This window comes from Myotis daubentonii, chromosome 10, assembly GCF_963259705.1.
Source record: "Myotis daubentonii chromosome 10, mMyoDau2.1, whole genome shotgun sequence".
Classification (NCBI taxonomy): domain Eukaryota; kingdom Metazoa; phylum Chordata; class Mammalia; order Chiroptera; family Vespertilionidae; genus Myotis; species Myotis daubentonii.
In genome coordinates this window covers 2594812-2616932 of record NC_081849.1, presented here as the reverse complement: position 1 = coordinate 2616932, position 22121 = coordinate 2594812, and the positions used below count along the sequence as shown (strand labels likewise).

At 48.5% G+C, this 22121-nt stretch overlaps 1 protein-coding gene across 2 annotated transcripts in view; it reads right to left on the bottom strand.

Annotated features, from left to right (window-relative positions):
• The window catches only part of ESYT2 (extended synaptotagmin 2), an 83480-nt gene that overhangs the window by 40945 nt on the left and 20414 nt on the right, over positions 1 to 22121 (bottom strand). For both annotated transcript variants that reach the window (XM_059711312.1, XM_059711313.1), the window contains exons 2-6: positions 10968 to 11009; positions 9803 to 9937; positions 8651 to 8727; positions 7069 to 7141; positions 6779 to 6868 (exon numbers count right to left, since the gene is read on the bottom strand). In XM_059711312.1, coding sequence (XP_059567295.1) covers positions 6779 to 6868; positions 7069 to 7141; positions 8651 to 8727; positions 9803 to 9937; positions 10968 to 11009 — 417 coding nt within the window. The remainder of the gene's footprint in view (positions 1 to 6778; positions 6869 to 7068; positions 7142 to 8650; positions 8728 to 9802; positions 9938 to 10967; positions 11010 to 22121) is intronic.

Here is a 22121-nt window from a genome sequence, read left to right as displayed (position 1 = left end):
TCAAGGGCAGGGCACCTGGCAGGACGGTACCGAGAGATGAACTCCTCAGGCCACACAGGGCCGAACCCCATGACCCTTGTCAAAACGATGAGATGCGCCTGTGTAAACGCTACCGAGTTCAGAAAAACAGAACGCCAGAGGGCAGTGCAGGATTCGTGGAGGAACAGGACTCAGCGGGTTTGAGAAGAGAGATTTGCGAGTGGACAGAAGGCCCCTGTCCAAGGCCCTGAAGAGGGAGCTGACATGCCCCTGAGCAAGGGGGAGCTGGGGACAGGAGGGCCCAGAGAGGATAAAGGAGAGAGCAGTGAGTGAGGACGAGTGAGTGTGTAAGGACAAGTGTGAGGGAGCGAGAATGAGTGTGAGTGCGTGTGGGATCCAGTGTGAGAGGTCTGAGAGCTGAGGCTGAAGAGTCCACACAGGGACACAGGAGGAACTCACAAGGAGGGACAAGCAACTAAAATTAGTGCCTCGCCCCTGAGCCTGGATGACTCAGAGCTGTTTCGGGAAACTGAAGAGCCAGGGAGTCGTGTTTCCAAGGGAGGAAACCGCCAAGGGCTGCTGCGGCCCTTCCTCGAGACACAGAACAAGCAGTGAGCGGCCACGCTTCACCTGCCACAGGACGGCCGTGTGCGAGCTTCATGAACAGACACGCCGCCCCTGCTCTCCCATCTCCTGAACCTATGGACGCAGTTCGACAATAGCAACTGTTTACTTCAGCACTTACTGTACACCAGGCGTCCTGCGTGAATTATTTCTGCAGTACAGACTATGAATCACCTGGGAAGTCCCTTAAAAATACAGACTGTGGCTCCCGCCCTTCTCCAGTGTTTCTGAATTAGTGGGTTTTGGCTAGTGGTAAAGGTCAAGAATATTTTCCTTATGTTTTAAAGCTCCCAGGACTTGCAGCTTCCACCTGGGATAAAGAAAACCAGAAAGAGCATCACTCTTCAATGCACAGCAGCTGAGGTGGCAGGTGCCAGCCAGCCTGAAACCCTTCCTCACAGGCAGCTTGAGGTAGACTATTCCAGTTAGATCCTAACTGCTAAAGGCAGTGTGGGTAAGACAGTGTAACGCTCTGAGATCCAGCACTCGGAGCGAGAGAGTGTGCTGGCTGCAGAGCCGGGGGCCCGGGCGACACTCGCTGCAGGGGTAAGGCGGGGCGGGAGCAGCCGCTGCTGGAAAGACAGCACCCATTTTCCACTGTAAGAAGCAGAAGCCACAGGGGAGGGACACACAGGGAAGGCCCTCTGCAGCTGGGGGACAGGGAAAGAGAAGACATGTGTGTGCCTTGGGGAGGTTAGGACACCACTGCAGGCCCTGCCCGCCAGAGGTCCCGTGTTGCTGGACCAACATGTGCAAACCCGCCTGCACATGCCCCCCCACAGACACGGCATGAGGAGGGCAGAGTCGCTGAGAGACACCAGCCTGAGGGCCAACACGGGCAGGACAATGCGGAGCTCCCATCCCCCCAGTGGATGGGGCCAGACTGTCCACATCGTGAGAGCTGTCAGCACCACAGACCCAGACGCTCAGACCCTGGCAGACCCACACGGCCAATGCTCCCAGGACCTAGTGTGAGGGGTGGGGAGGACCCTCTTGGCCTGGGGATTCCCGTGGGCCTGTCTGCCTGGCCTGCCCTCCACCTCACTGCTGCCTCCTCCCCAGGGTTGTAGGGTTGGCTTCCAACTGCAACCTTCCCACTCCCCTCGGTCTAGGGCCCGTGTCTGACCTGCTCAGCAGAGAAGGACGGAGGGAAAGAGGTGGGAAGACTCACTGCCTCTTGGGAGCGCTGGCAGCCATGACTGTGGCATGTGGACTGGAGACCAGAGGCCGCTGGCCTCAGCGGGAGAGAACAGAGCGAAGGTGGAATATCGGTGGGGAGATGTCCTACGGCTCCCTCACCTGCAGCTCCTGCAGAGGCTTCCTGAGACCCAATACAGGCTACCTTGTGAAATAAAGCCCCTCTTTTGCTTAAGGCACCTCAACTGCTGGAGTCCCAGCTAATGGGACTCAACTTCTTCTCCCGCTCACTCTGAAAGAATGATGTCACTTTCATCTTGCAGATGAAGAAAGGAACCTCTGGTTCAAACATGGGAGGCCCACCCTCTGCTGGCTGGGAGCCCCCTGAGGGTCAACACACTCAGAGCACATGAACCGTCTCCTGGACATGTTCTGGACTCACTCTAGTCTGATCAGTCCTCCTGAGACAGGGGCCACAGACCTGAGGATTCTAACACCCTACGAGCGTGCCGGGGCCATGCCAACAACGGTCCTGATGGCAGGAGGGAGTGGCCACCAGGTCCACGGATCTGCGCAGGGGTAGACACTGGCTTGTTCTGGCTCCTACCAGAACCTTCACCCAAGCGCGTGTGCTTACCAGTACTTTATCTCTGATGTCAGGACCCCACCAGAATGCTAAACCTACATGTAGGAATGTGTGTAATTTCTTAAAAATCCAAGAACTTGTATGGGCCAGGCACTGTATTACATGTTTTACATCCATTGACATTCATTTAATCTTCACATGTAACCTTGTGACACAGGTATTACTGTAATCCCCTTGTTACAAATGGGGAAACTGAGGCTTAGAGGAATGAAGTCAGTTGTTCAAAGCACAAAGTGGGAAAAGAAAGAACCAGGAGAGGAAAACCAGGTTGAATGAAGGCCGCACTGGCTGCGCCATCAGACAGCTGTGCTCCACAGCTCAGCACCTCATGGTTTTGTTTAGTTTTTGGGAACAAGCAACACATTATCAAACTAGTCCAAAGAAACCAACAAGCAGGAAGATGTGCAAAGGCGTCGTAAGGTTCTCTGACACTTCGAGTCTAAATCATCTCGATAATCAGAAACCCAAATCTCTCCGACTGGACTGCCCCTGGTGAGAAGAATTACTTGGCAGCAGGCAGTGAATTCTGTTCCCATATTTTCCAGCTGAAAGTAACTGAAAATATACTCCCTCTCTCCAAAGCATGTGTGGTGACTTTACTCACCATATAAGGAAACTAGAGGCCCTGCGCACGAAATTCATGCAGGGGGTGTGTGTCCCTCAGCATGGCCTGCACCCTCTCGCAATCCGGGACCCCTTCGGGATTGGGCCTAAACCGGCAGTTAGACATCCCTCTCCTAATCCGGGACCGCTGGCTGCCTGATTGCCCCTAACCACCTGCCTGCTTACCTGATCACCCCTAACCACTCGCCTGCCTGTCTGGTCACCCCTAACCACTTGTCTGCCTGCCTGATCACCCCTAACCACTCTGCTTGCCTGCCTGATTGCCCCTAACTGTTCACCTGCCTGCCTGATTGCCCCTAACCATCTCTGCCTAACCATCTCTGGTGGCTTCATCCAGAAGGACACCCAGAAGGTTGTTCGGCTGTCTGGTCTAATTAGCATATTATGCTTTTATTATTATAAATGAGTAACTTGACTTTTCACAGCCTCTTCCTTCTCTCAGCATTAGAATTTCGCTTGGAAGTTATTACTATGATGTTATTTTTAAGGTAAACACACCTAGAATATCCACACTAAGGAAGAGTATTACTAAGTTTTAAGGGAGATTTAAAGATTTGGATTCTGAAATTTAAAAAAAAAAAGGGAGCCCTTCATTAAATTGTTAAAAACTCCTTGTAAATTAAAAATACTCAGCAATTTGCTAAAGATTAGGTGTTTTATTTTATACTTATTAATGAAAGTTTCTTAAATACACTGGCTTTTATACAATTTGTATGTGAAAAAAACATGGATATAAAATCTTTTATGGATTTCATTTCTCAAAATTTTAATAAGTTAAAATTTAACACAAAAGTTCCTTAGTAGCTTTTGAATTTCACTATGTTCTGTGTATATGCCCCCTAATCTGAGGAGACTACGTTCCAAGACCCCCAGTGGATGCCTAAGAGTATGGCTACCACTGAGCCCTGTATATACACTATGTTTTCTCGGCCGGGTGGCTCAGCTGGTTGGTGCACTGTACCGTGCACCGAAAGGTGGCCAGTTTTGAACCCTGTATATACTATGCTTTCTTCCTGTATGTAAATACAGGTTGCAGGTTCTATTTCTGGTAAGGGCACGTACCTGGACTGTGGGCTCAATTCCCAGTCAAGGAGGCAACAAATCAATGTTTCTCACACATCAATTTTTTTTCTCTCTCTCCCTTCCTCTAAGAATGCCTTCAGGTGATGATTAAAAAAATACATACCTATGATACAGTTTAATTTATAAATTAGGCACAGTAAGAAGTTAACAACAATAATTACTTGAATACAGGCACTATGACAGCTGACCTGATCACTGAGACGGTTACCAGGTGACTAACGGGTGGGGAGCTATGCAGCCTGGAGGCCTGGACAAAAGATGACTCATGTCCCAGGTGGGACGAAGCAGGCCAGCATGAGATTTTATCACGCTGCTCAGAATGGCATGCAATTTAAAACTTATGACTTGTTTATTTCTGGAATTTTCCATTTAATTATTTTCAGACCAAGGTTGACCACAGGTAATTGAAACCACAGAGAGTAAATCTGTGGATAAGGGGGGACTATAGTCATTACAATACATTCAAAATAAGCCCATTATTTAAGCAATAGAAGGCAAGTGAGAATAATAATGTTAGTGGAAATAGAAAGTGAAGATACTTAATTCTTCTTGTGTTTTTATACAAAAAAAGTACCACTTATAATTTGTCTAGATAAACCCAACAACAATTTGTATTAAGTTATTTGCATCAAATTATACAATAAAGATTCCCATTTTAAACAATACATGATAGCAATGGTGCCTGCGAAAGAGCTCATCTAAGGTAACAGAGCAGCATTTGTGAAGAGCTATTTGAGAAACAGATCAATTCATCCATCAGATGCTTACTGAGCTGTGTGGAGACAGACATGGCTGTGCCTTCCAACAGTTCACAAGCAGTGCACTACCTGCACAGGACTGTGTGGGCGTGAGGACACTGACCACCTCTGTACTGGAAAGGGACAGCCCAGGGCAGAGGGCAGCGTTCTGGAGAAGGACAGGTGAGGGAGGTGGTGAGGGGTGAAGGGGTTGTACTCTCCCCCATTACAGTGCTCCTGTGGTTGGAACTTGGATCCTCATGGGGCAGTGCCAGGAAAGGAGGACAGAGACCCCACCTAGACCACAATAACTGTCTGCCGAGAGACTACCCCCTGTGGTCAGTTTGCACCTTGGGAAGAAGCCCTAGTGGTGAGCAAAGCCTACTGAGGACAGAGCTAAGTCGAAGCCTTTCAGAGGCTGTGGACCCATGTGGAGGAGCCATGTAGGTGAGGAGTCACCAGGAGAGGAGGATGCTCACTGAAGGGGAGGAGCCTCCATTAGGCGAGGAGCTTCTGTGACGGGAAGAAGCCTCAGTGAAGGGGAGGAGCCTCAGTGAAGGGAGGAGCCTCAGTGAAGGGAGGAGCCCAGCAAGGAGGAAGAGCCTCAGTGAAGGGGAGGAGCCTCCAGGAGGGGAGGAGCCTCCATTAGGGGAGGAGCTTCTGTGATGGGAAGAAGCCTCAGTGAAGGGAGGAGCCTCAGTGAAGGGAGGAGCCCAGCAAGGAGGAAGAGCCTCAGTGAAGGGAAGAGCCTCAGTGAAGGGAGGAGGCCAGCAAGGAGGAAGAGCCTCAGTGAAGGGAGGAGCCTCCAGGAGGGGAGGGGCCTCCATGATGGGGAGGAGCCTCAGTGAAAGGAGGAGCCTCAGTGAAGGGGAGGAGCCTGTGTGAGGGGAGGGGGCCTCAGTGAAGGGGAGGAGCCTCTGTGAGGGGAGGAGCCTCAGTGAGGAGGAGGAGGAGCTGAGGTGAGGAGGAGCCTAGATAGGAATGATATTTTTGTTGTCTTATTTTTGTGGCTAATAATAGGTATTAACTACCTATAACAAAAAAATGGATTAAGATACAAATCTAACCATGTGACGTGATAACATTTATTATGGTTTATCCAAGTGTTAGAATATAATTCAGTAAAAAGAATCTTTATGCCTGAAGCTGGTTTGGCTCAGTGGATAGAGCGTTGGCCTGCAGACTGAAGGGTCCCGGGTTCAATTCTGGTCAAGGGCACATGCCTGGGTTGCGGGCTCGGTCCCTAGTGGGGAATGTGCAGGAGGCAGCCGATCAATGCTTCTCTCTCATCATTGATGTTTCCAACACTCTTTCCCTCTCCCTTCCTCTCTAAATCAATAAAAATATATTAAAAATAAAACAAAACACCTGAGACAATTCTTATTTAAAAAAAAGTAGACTCTATGACTTTAAGCCCTCATGCACTAACTGCAGTTCATAAGCAGGCTCTGGGCCAGGCAGTGCCAAGCGTGACGGCAGCTCTGCCTGTGGCAGCAGTGAGGACGGTGAGAGCAGCCCGTCGGCAGGCTGGGCTGGGTGCAGGCTCCCGGACTTACTGGTTTGGGGTCTTGGAAAGATTAGACTCAATTCCTGGTCAGTAAATGGAAACTATGTGGTATTCACTATGGAGAATGAGGCATCAATGAGCAAACACCTACAAATCATACTCATTGACAATGTTAATTACAAACCCACACTAAAAAACCCAGTCTATTATTTTCAAATTTTTGTAACAAACATATTCTTTTTATAGTCAGGAAAAGAAGTTGTCTATGGGAAGAGACGAAACCTCCGCTAGGGCATAAAGTGGTAGGAACTTACAGGACTCACGCATCAGAGGGAAGAAGTGAGCTAAGGAGAGGACTGCTCCTTCACTGTGTATATCTCCAATATGGCCATGGGCTTGTCAGTGAGAAGGAAGACAGACACAAAATAAACATCAACTTACTGGCTTCCTCAGGAAGAAGATAGACAAGGCTCCCACTAAGGGCATGTCTCCAATCAGCGGTTCCAGGATCACTCGCATTGTGCCATGAATCTAAGTGCAAACGGAAACCAAGACATGTAACAGCCAGTCACTGATGCAGATGGAGACGCAGGCGACCCAGTGCTGCACCAGGTAGGACCTGCAGAAAAATCCTTAACTTCAAAGAAATTCTCGGTTAATAAAAGCTTCGCCACTTTCTTTTCAAAGAGAGCATGGAAAATTTTAGAGGACTGAAATAAAAAAAACCTTACCTGTATACTTTGCACACCGGCTCTACAAAAATATCGCTTGATCTCCAAATCAATCTCACAATTTCCTACAAAACTAGCAAAGAAAAAGTTCTGTATTACATTCTCCTCATCACCACAGACCTGCAAGGCATATCATCTGACTAAAATAATAAACAGTAAAGTGATCAGCACAGGCTGCAGGCACAGCTCTTCCCTGCCGGGCAGCAGACACACCTCCTGCGAGGCCTCCTGCAGACCAAGGGTTTGCTACAAATACCCCTTCCAACGTGCAGGCCAGAGCAGCACCTTGATGGAATGTAGTTTTCATTTGCTTTATAAGCACCTATGTTTGTTTAAAACAATAAAGTGAAGATTATCTGTTCCCCAGTCCCGAGAGAACTAACAGAGCTCATGGACTTTGACGTGAAGATTAGAAATGTAGCCCTAGCCGGTGTGGCTCAGTGGACAGAGCGTCGGCCTGCAGACCAAAGGGTCCCGGGTTCGAATCCAGTCAAGGGCATGTACCTTGGTTGCAGGCTCCTCCCCAGCCTGGACCCTAGTTGGGGCTCGTGCAGGAGGCAACCAATTGATGTGTTTCTCTAAACACATCAATGTTTCTCCCTGTCTTTCCCTCTCCATTCCACTCTCCCTAAAAAATCAATGGAAAATATCCTCGGGTGAGGATAAAAAGATTAGAAGCGTATAAAACTGTATCTGTTTGAGGCATCATTTTTCTCACTGATTAAGACATTTCAGCCTGGACACCGTGGCTCATTGGTTAAGTGTTGACCTATGAACCTCGAGGTCATGAGTTCGATTTCTGGTCAGAGCACATGCCCAGGTTGCAGGCTGGATCCCCAGTGAGGGGCATGCAGGAGGCAGCCAATCAATGTTTCTCTCTCATCATTGATGTATCTATCTCTCTTTTTCTCTCCCTTCCTCTCTGAAATAAAAAAAATACTTTAAAAAAAAGACATTGCAATCATTAATATGAAAAACATGAATGAGTGTGATGTGGAATGTAAGACTTGCATCTGTGTTTTTTGTTGTTGCTGTTTTTTCTTAGTCCTCACCTGAGGCTATTTTTCCCACTGACTTTTAAAGAGAGTGGAAGGGAGGGAGAGAGAGAAAGAGAGAGAGAAACATGGATGTGAAAAAGACAAATTGATTGGTTGCCTCCCACACATGCCCTGACCAGGAGGGCTGGGGGTCAAATCTGCAACCCAGGTACATGCCCTTGACTGGGAATCGAACCTGTGACCCTTCCGGCGCAGGCCAATGCTCTAACCACTGAACACACTGTCCAGGGCTTGCATTTGTTTTTAAAACAATCATGAAATGGCAGCTACCTTTTGGGTGGCATCTGTATGAACTGACCCCAACCCTGGGCTCCAGATGCAGGAGGTCTCGCCTTGCCTGAGAGCGTCTGCCGGAGGCCCGCCAAGCAGAGCACAGAGTGTCTAGGCGCCTGAGCACAACGTCTGGGTCTTCATCAGGATTTCAGTCAAACCCACCGACATCAGGTATATCCGCCTACGGGAATAGCTACGTGACACTGTACGCCATTAACTAGGACACAATTAGGACACGAATGAACACTTACCTAATCTGAAGGTCCAAAATAATCTGTCTTTTGTCCACATTTTCAGTGTACACCTTGACACCATTGATCCTGAGGGGCTGGAGCGAGAAGTGGCTTATTTTCAATGCAGGGACGGTAAAAACACAAACAACACAACAACCAAATGGCAAAACAACCAGGCGGCACCGAGATGAGGAGACACGCTCTGGCACAGGCCACGGGAATACAACTCTGCCCTCGTGGTGCCCCGATCGGTTCGCTATCAGCGAGTTATCTCACAGTTCCTCAAATGCGGACAAGGTTACCGTGAAACCACAGACATGAGCAATGTGGTCGCAGGTTCGAATACCTGTCCAGACCACGTACCTGGGTTGTGGGTTCACTCCCCGCCCCTCTCGGGGCGAGTTCGGGATTCTATACGTGTCTCTCTCATATAGAAGTTTCTCACCACCCCCCTTCCACTGTCTCTGAAAAACAACGGAAAAAATATCCTCAGGTGAGGATTAACAAAACAAAACAATGTATATACCTTAATTCAAAAATACTTTTTGCTTAAGAACATGCTGTCATTGGTGCCGATGGACTTGCTTGACTTAGGGTTGACACAAACCTTCAATTTGTAAAAAAAACTCACACTATCTGCCAAGTGCAATAAAGCAAAGAGCAATATAGTGATGCATGCCTGTAATATTATTCCAGTAACAACACCTACCTATCCCTTCACCTGTGTGACTAAGGTGATGCCTACAGGACTGGCACCGGAGTCTTTATTTGTTTTAAACAACTTGAGGGTAAATACCTCATGCCTGTTGTCAACTTCTGAACCTTCAGTGTGAGTGCACATGTCAAACTCGTTTCCAACAGAACGGATTGTTGAAAACTGTGCAAAGGTAATTCTGACAGAAGAGTGGGGGGAGAGAGACACGCTGGAACTAAGGGAAGTCCCCCCAGGGGACCTGAACTGGCCAAAAGGCCGCCTTGGACAGGTGAGGGCAGGTGAGGACCCCTGACAGACCAGGCGAGGGCACCACGTGAGAGGCAGAACCTGGAGTGGCTGCACAACCCGCCCCAAGACCATCCAGGGAAATAACAGGGAGTAGTTTAACGTGTCTGTTTAATTTCCACAGCAATCTGACTGTGCACCCATGTAAGGGTACTTAAGAAGAAACTGACCTGCTGACCCACGTCGACTCTCGTGAAACTAAAGGTGCTAAGGTGGGTGTTTGCTCCCCGCACAGCAGGCTCTATGGTTTCTCGAAACAACTTCTCTATAAATTGGCAAATGAAAGGCCACATATGTTTTACAGTCTGAAAGGAAAAAGAACTCATGTAAGACAAAACATTTTAATACACATTGCACTTAAGTCATGGTAAAAATTATGCCCCTTCAGCTTATCAGAATTTCTAAAAATTAAAGGGAGGGCCTTTTTATTATGCAAAAATCAATAAAATTTTAAATTTTAAAATGTATCACAACAATAAACTACTAATTAACCATATATTGCAGGAATTAGTTATTCTCAGCACATTTAATGATTGCTAAAAAAAAAATCAGAAAATCCTGTGGTTTCAACTCATTGCTAAATAAACTGCTAAAACTGTAGAGATTTTAATAAACATGAATGAGTTTTCCTCAGTGACGGACTACCTTCCCGTGCGACAAGGTGATCCCTGCCTGCACAGCTCTGAGGATATGACATAAAGTGTGAGGGGTGCCCTAGCCGGTTTGGCTCAATAGGTAGAGCATTGACCTGCGGACCGAAGGGTCTCAGGTTCAATGCTGGTTGGGGGCACATGCCTGGGTTGCAGCTCAGTCCAACCTGCAGGAGGCAGCCAATCAATAGTTCCCTCTCATCACTGATGTTTCTATCTCTCTCTTCCTCTCCCTTCCTCTCTGAAATCAATAAAAATATATTTTTAAAAAATGTGAGGGGACAGAGATTCACTTCAAACTAGACTGATCTAAAAACAGAAGCTTTATAAAAAAATTAGATAATTATCTATTACTAGAATTCTTGGGAGTTATTCATTCTTCATAATAATGTTTCCAACATTTTTGTGTACGACTAGCATAAAATAGACCCGAGCAGTGGATGGACGATGGGGAAAGAAGACAGAAGACCAAGGTGCGACTATGAATAGCTTATTACTTTTCTCATGTCTAAGACAGTTTTCACTGTTTAGAAAAGGAAAGTAACGTCTCATTTATGACTGAGCTCTTTTGGGAGCAGAAGCCAAATCCAAAGGAGTTCACACAGTGTCACTCTCCCAACTCCCAAATATGGAGGGTGCGTCCTACCCCAGCCCCACGGCAGCGGGAATGGGACACTGCTCTTACCTTATTTAGCCATTCTGCTCTTTCCGTGTCTGGGAAGTGAACCTAAGAGGAAAGCACAGGGATGTGACTGGCTTGTCACGTAGGCACGGATGTTCTCATTGCAGGCCTGCTGTTTACATAAAGCCTCTTAAACACCCTGCCCTGAAGCCTGGAGAATGGCCTCGGAGGAGACACTGGCCGGGGGGCACTCTGATTTATATTCTAAGAACAGCCTGAAGCAGAAGCGTGGAATGTCAGCAAATGCCCCAGGCCCTCCCCACAGCCTTGCTGTCCAGAGGAATGTGCGTGGGTACCTGGACCTTCCCAACAAGCATTTCAAAGGGAGCCCTTTCTACAGGATCGCTTTCCCATGGGGCTCAGCACTGTCCCGTGTTCCAGAGACCAAGACCAAAGCCTTCAAAACCCCACCTTCCCGCTGCCTTCCTTTGGTTCACCCCAGCCACAGGCATGCTGCTGTTGCCCACGTCTCACTCCCTTTGGCCCCAGGCTGGGACAGGGAACGGGGGGGGGGGGGGGGGGAGCGGGTGGTGGTGGATGTGGCCCCTTTGGTGGGGGGTGGGGGGGCAGAGGGCGGCTCCCTCCTCAGGGCCGGTGGCCAACCTCCCACAGCCCATCCCTCCCCTTGGGAAGCAGGCCCAGATCCCAGATCCGCCTAGCCCTGATTGGCCCTGATTGCCAGCCAGGCCTAGGGACCACACCTGTGCACGAATTCGTGCACCGGGCCTCTAGTATTACTATAATTACTGTTTGGGCGCTACTGTAAAAGTCAACCCAAGTCTACAACCTCAGCACAGTGTCGGGGTAGTTTGTGGTGCTGTCACTGCACACTAAACATTATCACAGGGAGATACTGTTTGACCACCTCTGCCACAGGTACAGAGAACAGGACCACTGGACAAGAGGGCCCAAAAGACAGTCCATGACATCAGTTCCAGAAAACATAAACTGCTACTCTACTTCGTAAAGAAATATCCCAAATGTCAAGAGTCCTTTGATAGAATTACAGAAAGATGAGTTTAATCTGCCATGAAAGCCTTCCTTTTACGTTTTCAGATCCTTTTCTTCTCCGAAAATCCTATCCTATATAATAAAGAGCTAATATGCAAATGGTCATCATGCCCTCAGCCATCACGGCTCAGACACTCAACACTGAATAGAGAGGAATGGGGACCAGCCAACTGCGGCCGGGACAGGGACAAGCCACCCGCCCTGCAGTTCCGGACACCAGCGGCTGCGTCTGCACCTACGGCCGGGAGAGGGACAATCCGCCCACCCTGTGGTCCCAGGCGCCAGCGGCTGCGTCTGCACCTGTGGCTTGGGAGAGGGACAAGCTGCCCACCCCGTGGTCCCGGGTGCCAGCGCCTGTGCCTACGCCTGCAGCCCAGAAGAGGGCCAAGCCACCCGCCCCATGGTCCTGGGCACATGCAGCCAGCTCGCCCACGGTCCCCTGCAGCTACAGCCAGCCCGGGTGAAGCCGTCCTGGGTCCTGGGTGCCTGCGGCCAGCCAGAGGGAGGGAATACTGGGTTCTGGGTGCGGGGCGAGGCAGAGGCGGTTAGGGGCAATCAGGCCAGCAGGGGAGCAGTTAGGGGCGATCAGGCAGAAAGGCAGAGATGGTTAGGGGTGATCAGGCCAGCAAGGAAGCAAGCAGAGGTGGTTAGGGGTGATCAGGGAGGCAGGCAGGCAAGCGGTTAGGAGCCAGCAGTCCTGGATTGTGAGAGGCAGTCAAACATCCCCCGAGGGGTCCAGGATTGGAGAGGGTGCAGGCTGGGCTGAGGAACGCCCCCCGGCCCAGGCACAAATCTTGTGCACCAGGCATCTAGTCCTATCTAATAAAAGAGAAACATGGTAATTAGCCGAACGTCCGCTACCCTTCCCATTGGCTAATCAGGGCGATATGCAAATTAACTGCCAGCCAAGATGACGGCCAGCAGCCAGGCAGCTTGAACCTAACATGAGGCTTGCTTGCTTCAGTGACGGAGGACTCCAACATTCCCCGCCTGCCTTGCCGGCCTCTGAGCTTGCAGTTTGAAACATTGTTACAAATATAGAAGCTAAACAAAACCCCAGAAATCTGCTTTCAGCCAGCCGGGACCTCAGAGCTGGAGTTGATACAGTGTTTCGATTATAGAACCCAAACAAACCAGATACCTGCTTTCAGCAGCCGAGGCCTCAGAGCTGGAGGCAGAGCTAAAGCTGGCACAGAATTAAAAAAAAAAAAAAGAAAAAAGGAGCGGTTTGGAGCTTCAGTCACCCGCCAGCCTGAAAACAGCCCTCAGCCCCTCACCTAGACTGGCCAGGCACCCCAGTGGGGACCCCCACCCTGAAGGGTGTGTGACCAGCTGCAAACAGCCATCATCCCCTCATCCAGGCTGGCCAGGCACCCCAGTGGGGACCCCCACCCTGATCCAGGACACCCTTCAGGGCAAACCAGCAGGCCCCCACCCGTGCACCAGGCGTCTATCCTATACACTAAAAGGGTAATATGCCTCCCAGCACCGGGATCAGCATGACAGGGGGCAGCGCCCAAACCCCCTGATCGCCCTGCAGCTCTGTGTGTGACAGGGGGCGGGGCCTCAACCTCCCTATCCGCCCTGCTCTGTTCGTGATGGGGAAGGCGCCCCAACCCCCTGATCAGCCCTGCTCTGTGCCTGATAGGGGGGAGCTCCCACATCCCCCCCCCCCCACGGGCCCTGCTCTGTGTGTGATGGGGTAGAGCCAAAACCTCACCATCGGCCCTGCCCTGAGTGTGAGAGTGGCAGCGCCCCAACCCCCTGATCGGCCCTGCTCTGTGGGTGATAGCGGGTGGCGCCCCAACCCCCTGATGGGCCCTGCTCTGTGTGTGACAGGGGGCGGTGCCCCAACTCCCCTATAGGCCCTACTCTGTGAGTGACAGGGGGAGCTCCTCAACCCCCTGATCGGCCCTGCTCTGTGCATGACAGGGGGGAGCTCCCCAACCCCCTGATCGACCCTGCTCCGTGCATGACAGGGTACGGAGCCCCAACCCCCCTCATGGGCCCTGCTCTGTGTGTGACAGGGGGCAGTGCCTCAACCCCCTGATTGACCCTGCTCTGTGTGTGACAGCGTACGAAGTCCCAACCCCCTGATCGACCCTGCTCCGTGCGTGACAGGGTACGGAGCCCCAACCCCCCTCATTGGCCCTGCTCTGTGCATGACAGGGGGTGGTGCCACAACCTCCCCATCGACCCTGCCTTGAGTGTGACAGGGGGCGGTGCCCCAACCCCCCAATCGGCCCTACCCTGAGCATGACTGAGGGTGGCATCGCAACCTCCCGATCCGCCCTGCTCTGTGCATGACAGGGGGCGGCGCCCCAACTCCCCAATTGGCCCTGCTCTGAGCCCGACCAGGGGCTGCACCTAGGGATTGGGCCTGCCCTCTGCCACCCGGGAGCAGGCCTAAGCCAGCAGGTCGTTATCTCCCAAGGGGTCCCAGACTGCGAGAGGGCACAGGCTGGGCTGAGGGACCCCTCCTCCTCCCCCCCACCGAGTGCACAAATTTTTGTGCACCAGGCCTCTAGTACTATTAAATAACAGAATATGTCCATGTCCACCTTATCCCCAATAAACAACTGAAAAACCATGTGAAAACAATGGCTGTTCCTCAGTCTGCAGCTCAGCGGAAGCAGACACCACAGGCCTCTCAGGCCATACCAGCATCTCTGCGATGGACAGCCCTGTGCCCAGTGCCCAAGCATCAGGACAGTCTCTGGTGAGCAGGGGTAAGTGGTCAGCTCCTCTCTGCTAACTGGTAGGAACAGCTATGAATCCTACAAGCCTCAGGGAGACCCAGCTTCTCTGCACTTTCTGTGCACAAGGATTTCCTTCCTCCTTTTCTAGAGGGCCAAGCATGTTTAAAGTGGCTTTCATTTTTTAAAAAAGATTTCTTGTGTGTGTGTGTGTGTGTGTGTGTGTGCGCGCGTGTGTGTTTAAATATATTTTTACTGACTTCAGAGAGGAAGGGAGAGGAAGAGATAAGAACATCAATGATGAGAGAACCATTGATCGGCTGCCTCCTGCAGGCCCCATATGTGTGTGTTTTTTTAAATGTTATGATCAGGAAGCATTTTGTTGTTCCTCCAAGGTTAAGAGTTTTCACTGACAGAAAATCAAAACTTTCAGAAAACCACCTGCATAACCTTGTTCAGCTGCTGAAGCTTGGTTTTTTCAGACACATCAACATATTTCTCTCCAGTACGAACAATCACTCCACCCATGATCGACGGCCAATCTTAACTTTCACTGTCAGTATTTGCTTTTGCTCAGGAAGCTACAGGACCATGTTTCATTCAGAACAAGGCTTCTTCCCCCAGAGATGCAGTGGCACTGCACGGCATGCTCCCCAGGGACACTCGTCAATTAAAAAGGGGCACCATTTTCAGCCAGCAAACTGATCCGGTTGGCCGGGAGGGTGCGGTCATGTCATGCAGGCTTTTCACTGGAATGGAACGCTTTCCATAGAGACTTGTGCTGGACAGCCATTCTGGGTTCCTTCCAGATCTGTGCTGCTCTCAACAATTCCTTTCCTACGTGCTCTAATTTATTCTGTTGGATGCAGTGGAAGAAAGAGCAGTGAGTGCCCTAGTGCCCTTCGATAGCACACGACTCAACAGGTGGTCTCACAAGTCTGGCAAACGGCTGACCACAGATGTGCTGAAGCATCACACCTGCTGGGGGAGCCCAGACACTGCCAGGGGAGCCTGGACACTGCTGGGGCGGGGGACTGGACACTGTCAGGGGAGCCTGGACACGGCCGGGGGGTCACCTCCTTAGGCAGTGTCAGTCATACCCTACTGGAGGAGCAGCCTTGGTTTCTCTGAAGAACTGGGCTCTTGTTCACTTCTGAAAGCCCATAACCGGTATGCTAAGTGCTGTGCCTCACACAGAGAGCTTTGACTGACCCAGATTTTCTCCCCACTTCAAATCCAAGCAAGGCTCATCGACGGGGTCTTGTCTGGGAACCCACATGCAGAAACTGTGTGTGCAAACCAGCTTAGAGACCGAACCATTAGATTGTCAACAGGGTCCAGGACCCATGAAGGTTAAAGCCATGGCATCAGGCGGTCAGTAAGGCTGAGCTCTTCAAAGCCGCTCCTGTAAAAGGGGCAGAAGACGACGTGGGAGGGCTGACCAGAGACCGGCTTCCTGGAAGACCAGCGAGGGCAACGAGTCTTCACACCCAACTGCACTGTGTGAAATACTAAAAGTAGTGACCATTTTCTGAGTGTACCGCAGGCATGTGCAGGTTCTGTCACATCCATTATCTGAGCTCACTCATTCTCACAATGTACACACAGGAACTAACAGTATCCACAATACACAGGATGCCTGCTCAGTGACAGAACGGGGATGAAGGCCAGCCTTGTGTGCCCGTGCTCTCGGCCACTTTGTTACTGAGCCCGTGGCAAGGCTGTAGAGACAGTCCACAGAGCCCACCACGTTCTCACAGGGACACGCCAATCAAAGAGTGAAGCCTGAAACTCAGATGACATGCCTTAAATTGTACGAGGTTCTGGTGACAGCCAGAAGTAGAAAATTTTGTGTTTAATAGTGATCTATTTATCTAGACTCTAGAGATTAAATATAGTACAAGTCCTGAAATAGCTGAAAAAGCCCAGCAAACATAATAGCAATTCACATTAAACCACTGTTATCAGACCCAATATTTCATCCAAGACTAAGAGAAGGATGTAAAGACTGGTTTTACTTAATATTCCCACTCCTTCACATGAAAGAGCTATGATAACTAAATAGTACTAGCAAAATTCCATATGCATTCACCCTGGGACCCAGCAATCCCATTTCTAAGAATTTATCCTAGAAACAGACTGGCAAAAATATGAAATGACATGTGTGCAGCGCCATTTATAATAGCAAAGGCCAGAAATGGCCAAGCAGCCACAACAGTGGACCGGTTGAACAAGCTGTTATGCACACACACGACGAAGTACTGCCAGCAGCGAAAGGAATGAGGAAGGCTTCCATCATCACACTTGCAGGGTTATTTGGATAACGCTATGGGATAATTTCCAGGGCCTGTTTTAAAGTGAAAATACAAGATGGAGAAAACCATATACAATTGGCTATACCATTCATGTCATAAGAGGGGAAGAGGGTGTGTGTGTGTGTGTGTGTGTGTGTGTGTGTGTGTGTGTGTATTAATACACTAGCATGCTTGTAATTTTTTAAAATAAAAAATTAACAAAAACTTTAAAAAACTGTTTACCTTGGGGAGGGAGAGGACATGGTAGAAGAGACAAGTATGTAAGTTAGGGAATGGAACCTAGTCGCCCTTCAACTCACATAAGTTTTGAAGCGCCAAAGACAGAGTATATGGAAACTGAAGAAAGTAAATCTGTTACCAAACCTTAATTCTGTTCAACTATGTTTAAAATCAGCTTCTCACTAATATATACGCATAAACATCAGCTTACGTTCCACAAAACAGAACTTGAAACAGTAAAAACATCACAAAGACTGGGATATACAGGAGAAATAGAAAATGTTTCTAAATCATATAGATATGCATGAACACTTATCACTTAGTTTCAAATATTAATCTTTCAACTAAAAAAAGAAGCAAAACCCCCCACTAAATCTCCCTTGTAAGTCCACTTATAAAACAAGTTTTCATATTTATTTATATTGGCTCCACAAAGTAGAAGTAATCAGTTTGATTGTTCAAGTTTTGATTATATTTAAGAGTTGACACTACCCAAGAAATCTTTTAAATCTTATCTTTAAGAAGAACAAAGGCATATTTGGGATTCTAATATGCTGATATTACCAAAGTTGTTTTGCTTAGAAAAAAATTAATTAAATATGCAAAGACAGAACATTAACTGTATGCCAGGAACTCTACACGCAGTATCTTGTTTCATCCTCACAACAACCCTCTGAACAATTAGCGGCTCATCTAATAGATAAGGAAATAAATCTGTTCAGTCACAGGGGAAATAAGTGGACCAGACCCAGAGGCCCTAAGGCCCCCCTGTTAAACCATGCTGAGGTAAAAGGATGAGACAAACTTACACCTAAGTAATATTTTCTGATGAAATCATGTTTCCCATTTCTCAACATTAAAAAATATGGGGTAACATTTAAAATTAAATAAAGGAACTGTCTTTTTTCACACAGCACCCCCCCTGAAAACGATGTCAACAGCACTTGTGTGGACTTAACTGAGCACCTCCAGCTACAGGCAGGACAGCAGGTCTGTCACGGGGCGTGGGCAGCCTTTAAAAATCTCCCTGCAGCATGAATTGTGCTGTCCATGCATTCCTTCATTAACAAAATCTAGAACAAGGCAATCCATGTCTGAGAAAATATGAAGACACATTATCTCTTACACCTGAAGCATTAACGATTTAATACTTTTAAAAGAAAAATGGATAAAATGATCACTTTAGAAACCAAAGGTCATTAAACCTCACATAATAAACTGGTCTATCAATCAAGTTCATTTATTCGTATTCTTCCTTGTTCCAAGAAGGAGCTGAGCTCTGCTCATGTCTGCATGGGTCTTTAGGTGCTCATCCAAGAAAAATAAACAAAGAGCTGGTTTTGCTCAGAGGTTAGAGTGTTGGCCCACAGACTGAAGGGTCTCAGGTTCCATCCCATCGAGGGTTACAGGCTTGATCCCTGGTGCCTGAAGGGGCATGTGCGGAAGGCAGCCAATTGATGTGTCTCTCTCACATCTATATTTCTCGCTGTCTCTCCCCTTCCCTTCCACTCTCTCTAAAAACCAATGTTAGAAATATCCTCAGGTGAGGATTAGCCAAAAAAACAAATGAACACCAACTTCTTAGTGGAACAATGATCAGCTCCCTGGGGAAGAATTCTTTCACTATCCTGGGGAGAAGGAAAGAGGAATTCAATTCACCTGGTACAGCCATTTTAACTGTGTCCTCTGAGGCTGGGGATAGGGTCCCAACTAACACAGTCCCACCTGTCAGCTGGGCCTGAGGCCCTCCAGGTTCAGGGGCTCTGCCTGACCAGCCACCCAGAGCACCTGAGGGGGATTGTCCCCTCATCGTCAATCCCCAAACACCAACCTTCCTACGCCACAAAGTGAGTTATACACAGGTCAACAAACTGACTTATGGAGCAGGATGTGCTGCCACTGCTCACTGCTCCCCTGGTTGCAAGTCTCATGGGGTCCCTCGGAGTTCAGGACATGCATCCTGAAGATGGGGGAAGAAGCAGGGGAAGGGTGGCATGGGCGTGTTCCCCAGGAGAGCACGTGCTGGGTCCTTTGGAGGGTCTCTCTCTTGCAGACGGGGATCTTAGGGGAGGTTTCGGGCACTGTTGCAGCAGAAGATTCATCAGTTTTCCAGGGGTGCTCTTTCAGGGTCGTGGACTCTACTGATTGGTCAGTGCCAGGGCAGGGCCTCGTGAGTCACTGCAGCTGGTCCTGGTGTTGCCCACCTGATTCTGCTGCTTTTCTGGGCCTGGAACTGAAATACCACTGAGGCCTAGGTGTTATCTCTAGGGAGGTGACCTCTGTGCCTGCTGCAATTGCTGGGCCAGTGTGTTCAGCTGCCTGTCTGTTTCCCCATGCCTCTGGTCCTGGCTCACGGGCCTGCCTCAGATCAGTGAGACACCTACAGCTCTCCACACCGGTGCTTGCCATGCACACAGACACAGGTAGCATTAGGTGTGTGGCCTGCTGAGATAAGCTGGAGGGGACCTGGAGAAACTCATTACAATTTCTTCATATTGTGTAATTATGTGCATTAAATAATGACATTGGCCAAAACCCTCAAATAAAAGGATTTTTTAAAATTTTAACTCTAAGCCATTGGCACTGTGCATGCTACCTCTTTGTGGCACACAGGGGAGAGCTCTGAGCATGCCCACAGGTTCGCTGTTACAGAGTATCAGGACCTTTTTATACTTAAACTTCTTTACCCATTTCCCACAGGAGTAAGGTAAGCCATCCCTCCCTTTCCTCAAAATCCCCAATCCCAGTCTGCCCCTCTCGCCTTTCCACAGCTTCAGGGCCCAAGGAAAGTGGAAAAACAGGGTCAAGAAATCCCAATACCGTGTTTTTCCCTAAGATACTGGGATGCTTTCTCCTAACAGCTACTTCTACAAAGAAGAATGGATTCAAGGCTTAAAGGGTGGGAGACAATGTCTCTCTCAGAACCTGTCAAACCTGGAATAAAATGTTAACAGATGGTCAAATTACTGCTTTGTATGGCAAAAAGAAGTTACACAAAATAACTAGGTGTCTCTATTTCAAGTCTACATAAAAGTAGACAATCAATTCAAAGAGTAAATAAAGCAATTAATCTTCTTCAAAATCCAGTTATCATTTTCTCAGTGGTTTGTGACAGCCTCACCAGAACTCTGATTGCTCTGTACCTGTGAAGACACAGCACCACCCATGGAAACAGAGACCTTGGATACAGTGCCAGTGCTGCCAATCCATCTGTGTAAAGGGTTTTCCTGCCAGCAACACTTTCGAAACTCCTAGGTGCCTTTTATGTGAGAAAAAAACAAGAAATTGCACTAGGGAATCTGAAGAGGCACTACCATCCCTGCAGTCTTATCTGAGACCACAGGTAGTGACCACGACCCTCCCCGTTATATACTGACCACAAAGCTCCCAGTCAGGGGACATCTGATGCTTTCTTCTGTCACCTCAAACTAACCGTTCAAAATCAGAACCCGCTGCTGAAGAAGAGCTGGCTGAGAGGTGCCGGCCACAGAATCAGAACCGGCTGCTGAAGGAGAGCTGGCTGAGAGCGTGCCGGCCACAGAATCAGAACCGGCTGCTGAAGGAGAGCTGACTGAGAGCGTGCCGGCCACAGAATCAGAACCGGCTGCTGAAGGAGAGCTGGCTGAGAGCGTGCCGGCCACAGAATCAGAACCGGCTGCTGAAGGAGAGCTGGCTGACAGCGTGCCGGCCACAGACGCTGCCACGGGCGCGAGGCCCCTTCTGGCTCAGGGCGGCGGGAGCGGTGGGGGGGGAGCATTTAGGTGCTGCTTCTGACAAACACTTGTTTGAAGTGTGTTCAACTTAAATCATTCACTACTGTCTCTTTGTTATATGATGACCCCACCTATTTTTCTAAATTGGGAAAGAGTAAAATGAAAATTTAAAACTAGGGCATATTTATTCCAGCATATCTCCCATAAGTAACAAAGCTGTCTGAATGATCTGACAAGCAATTATTTCTAGTTCTCTAAAAGAATGGACACGTCTAAGGAATTCTATGGAGGCCTTCTATAATTTCAGATAATGTATCTGCTATGTTAGGTGTACTCTATGTTAGATGGGTGGGTGTCCATTTGTTTTGAAGGGTGGTTCAAGTTTCAGTGTATGTGTGGAAGGAGCTTAAGCCAGGACGAACATTCAGTGGCACCGTAAACACAGGGACACCTCCTAACTTTACCCGGCAGAACCATCAACATCCCTTTAGCACAAATACTAAGGTCAAGAGACTTACTTACTACCTTACTAAAGATGCATGTCTACAGATATTTTTCTAAGACTGGAAGCATATTTTTAAAATTCTAACGTCATCTAGACATTCTGTAACTGCTAAAAGAAAGAAAATTCATGTAATTATTTGACAGTCTTGATTTAAAGGTGAGGTTCTGGCATGTGCTTCATCTATCTCACGAATTAAAATGAGTCCAAGAATAGGAAACATGCCTTCTCATCTCCTTTACTGAAACACGTAAGACAATCTGGTCATTTGTCATTTTAAATCCAACTCAAATGCTACTATTCAAATTTCCATACTTATGTTTTAACTGGAACGAACTAAAATAGTGATTTTAAACCTTCTTCATCTCATGATATACATAAGCAAATCACTAAAATTCTGTGGCACACTGAAAAACATACTTTTTGCCAATCTGACAAAAAAAAATAGGTATCATTTTGATTGATTTACAAAAGAATAATAGTAATTACCTACCCTTTTGGCTCCGAAAAATAAAAAAGTCAGGTGCCTACACTTGTATAAGGATTTCTGGGACCAAGAATTAACCAATTAAATGCAACCTTATTATGTGATGTGACCAATAAGATGCAACACTATTATATGACTTTCATATTTATGGTTCAAGACAGGGCATTCACACCAGACAGTTATTGTTGTGCTGGCTGTTGTCATTTTTTAATTT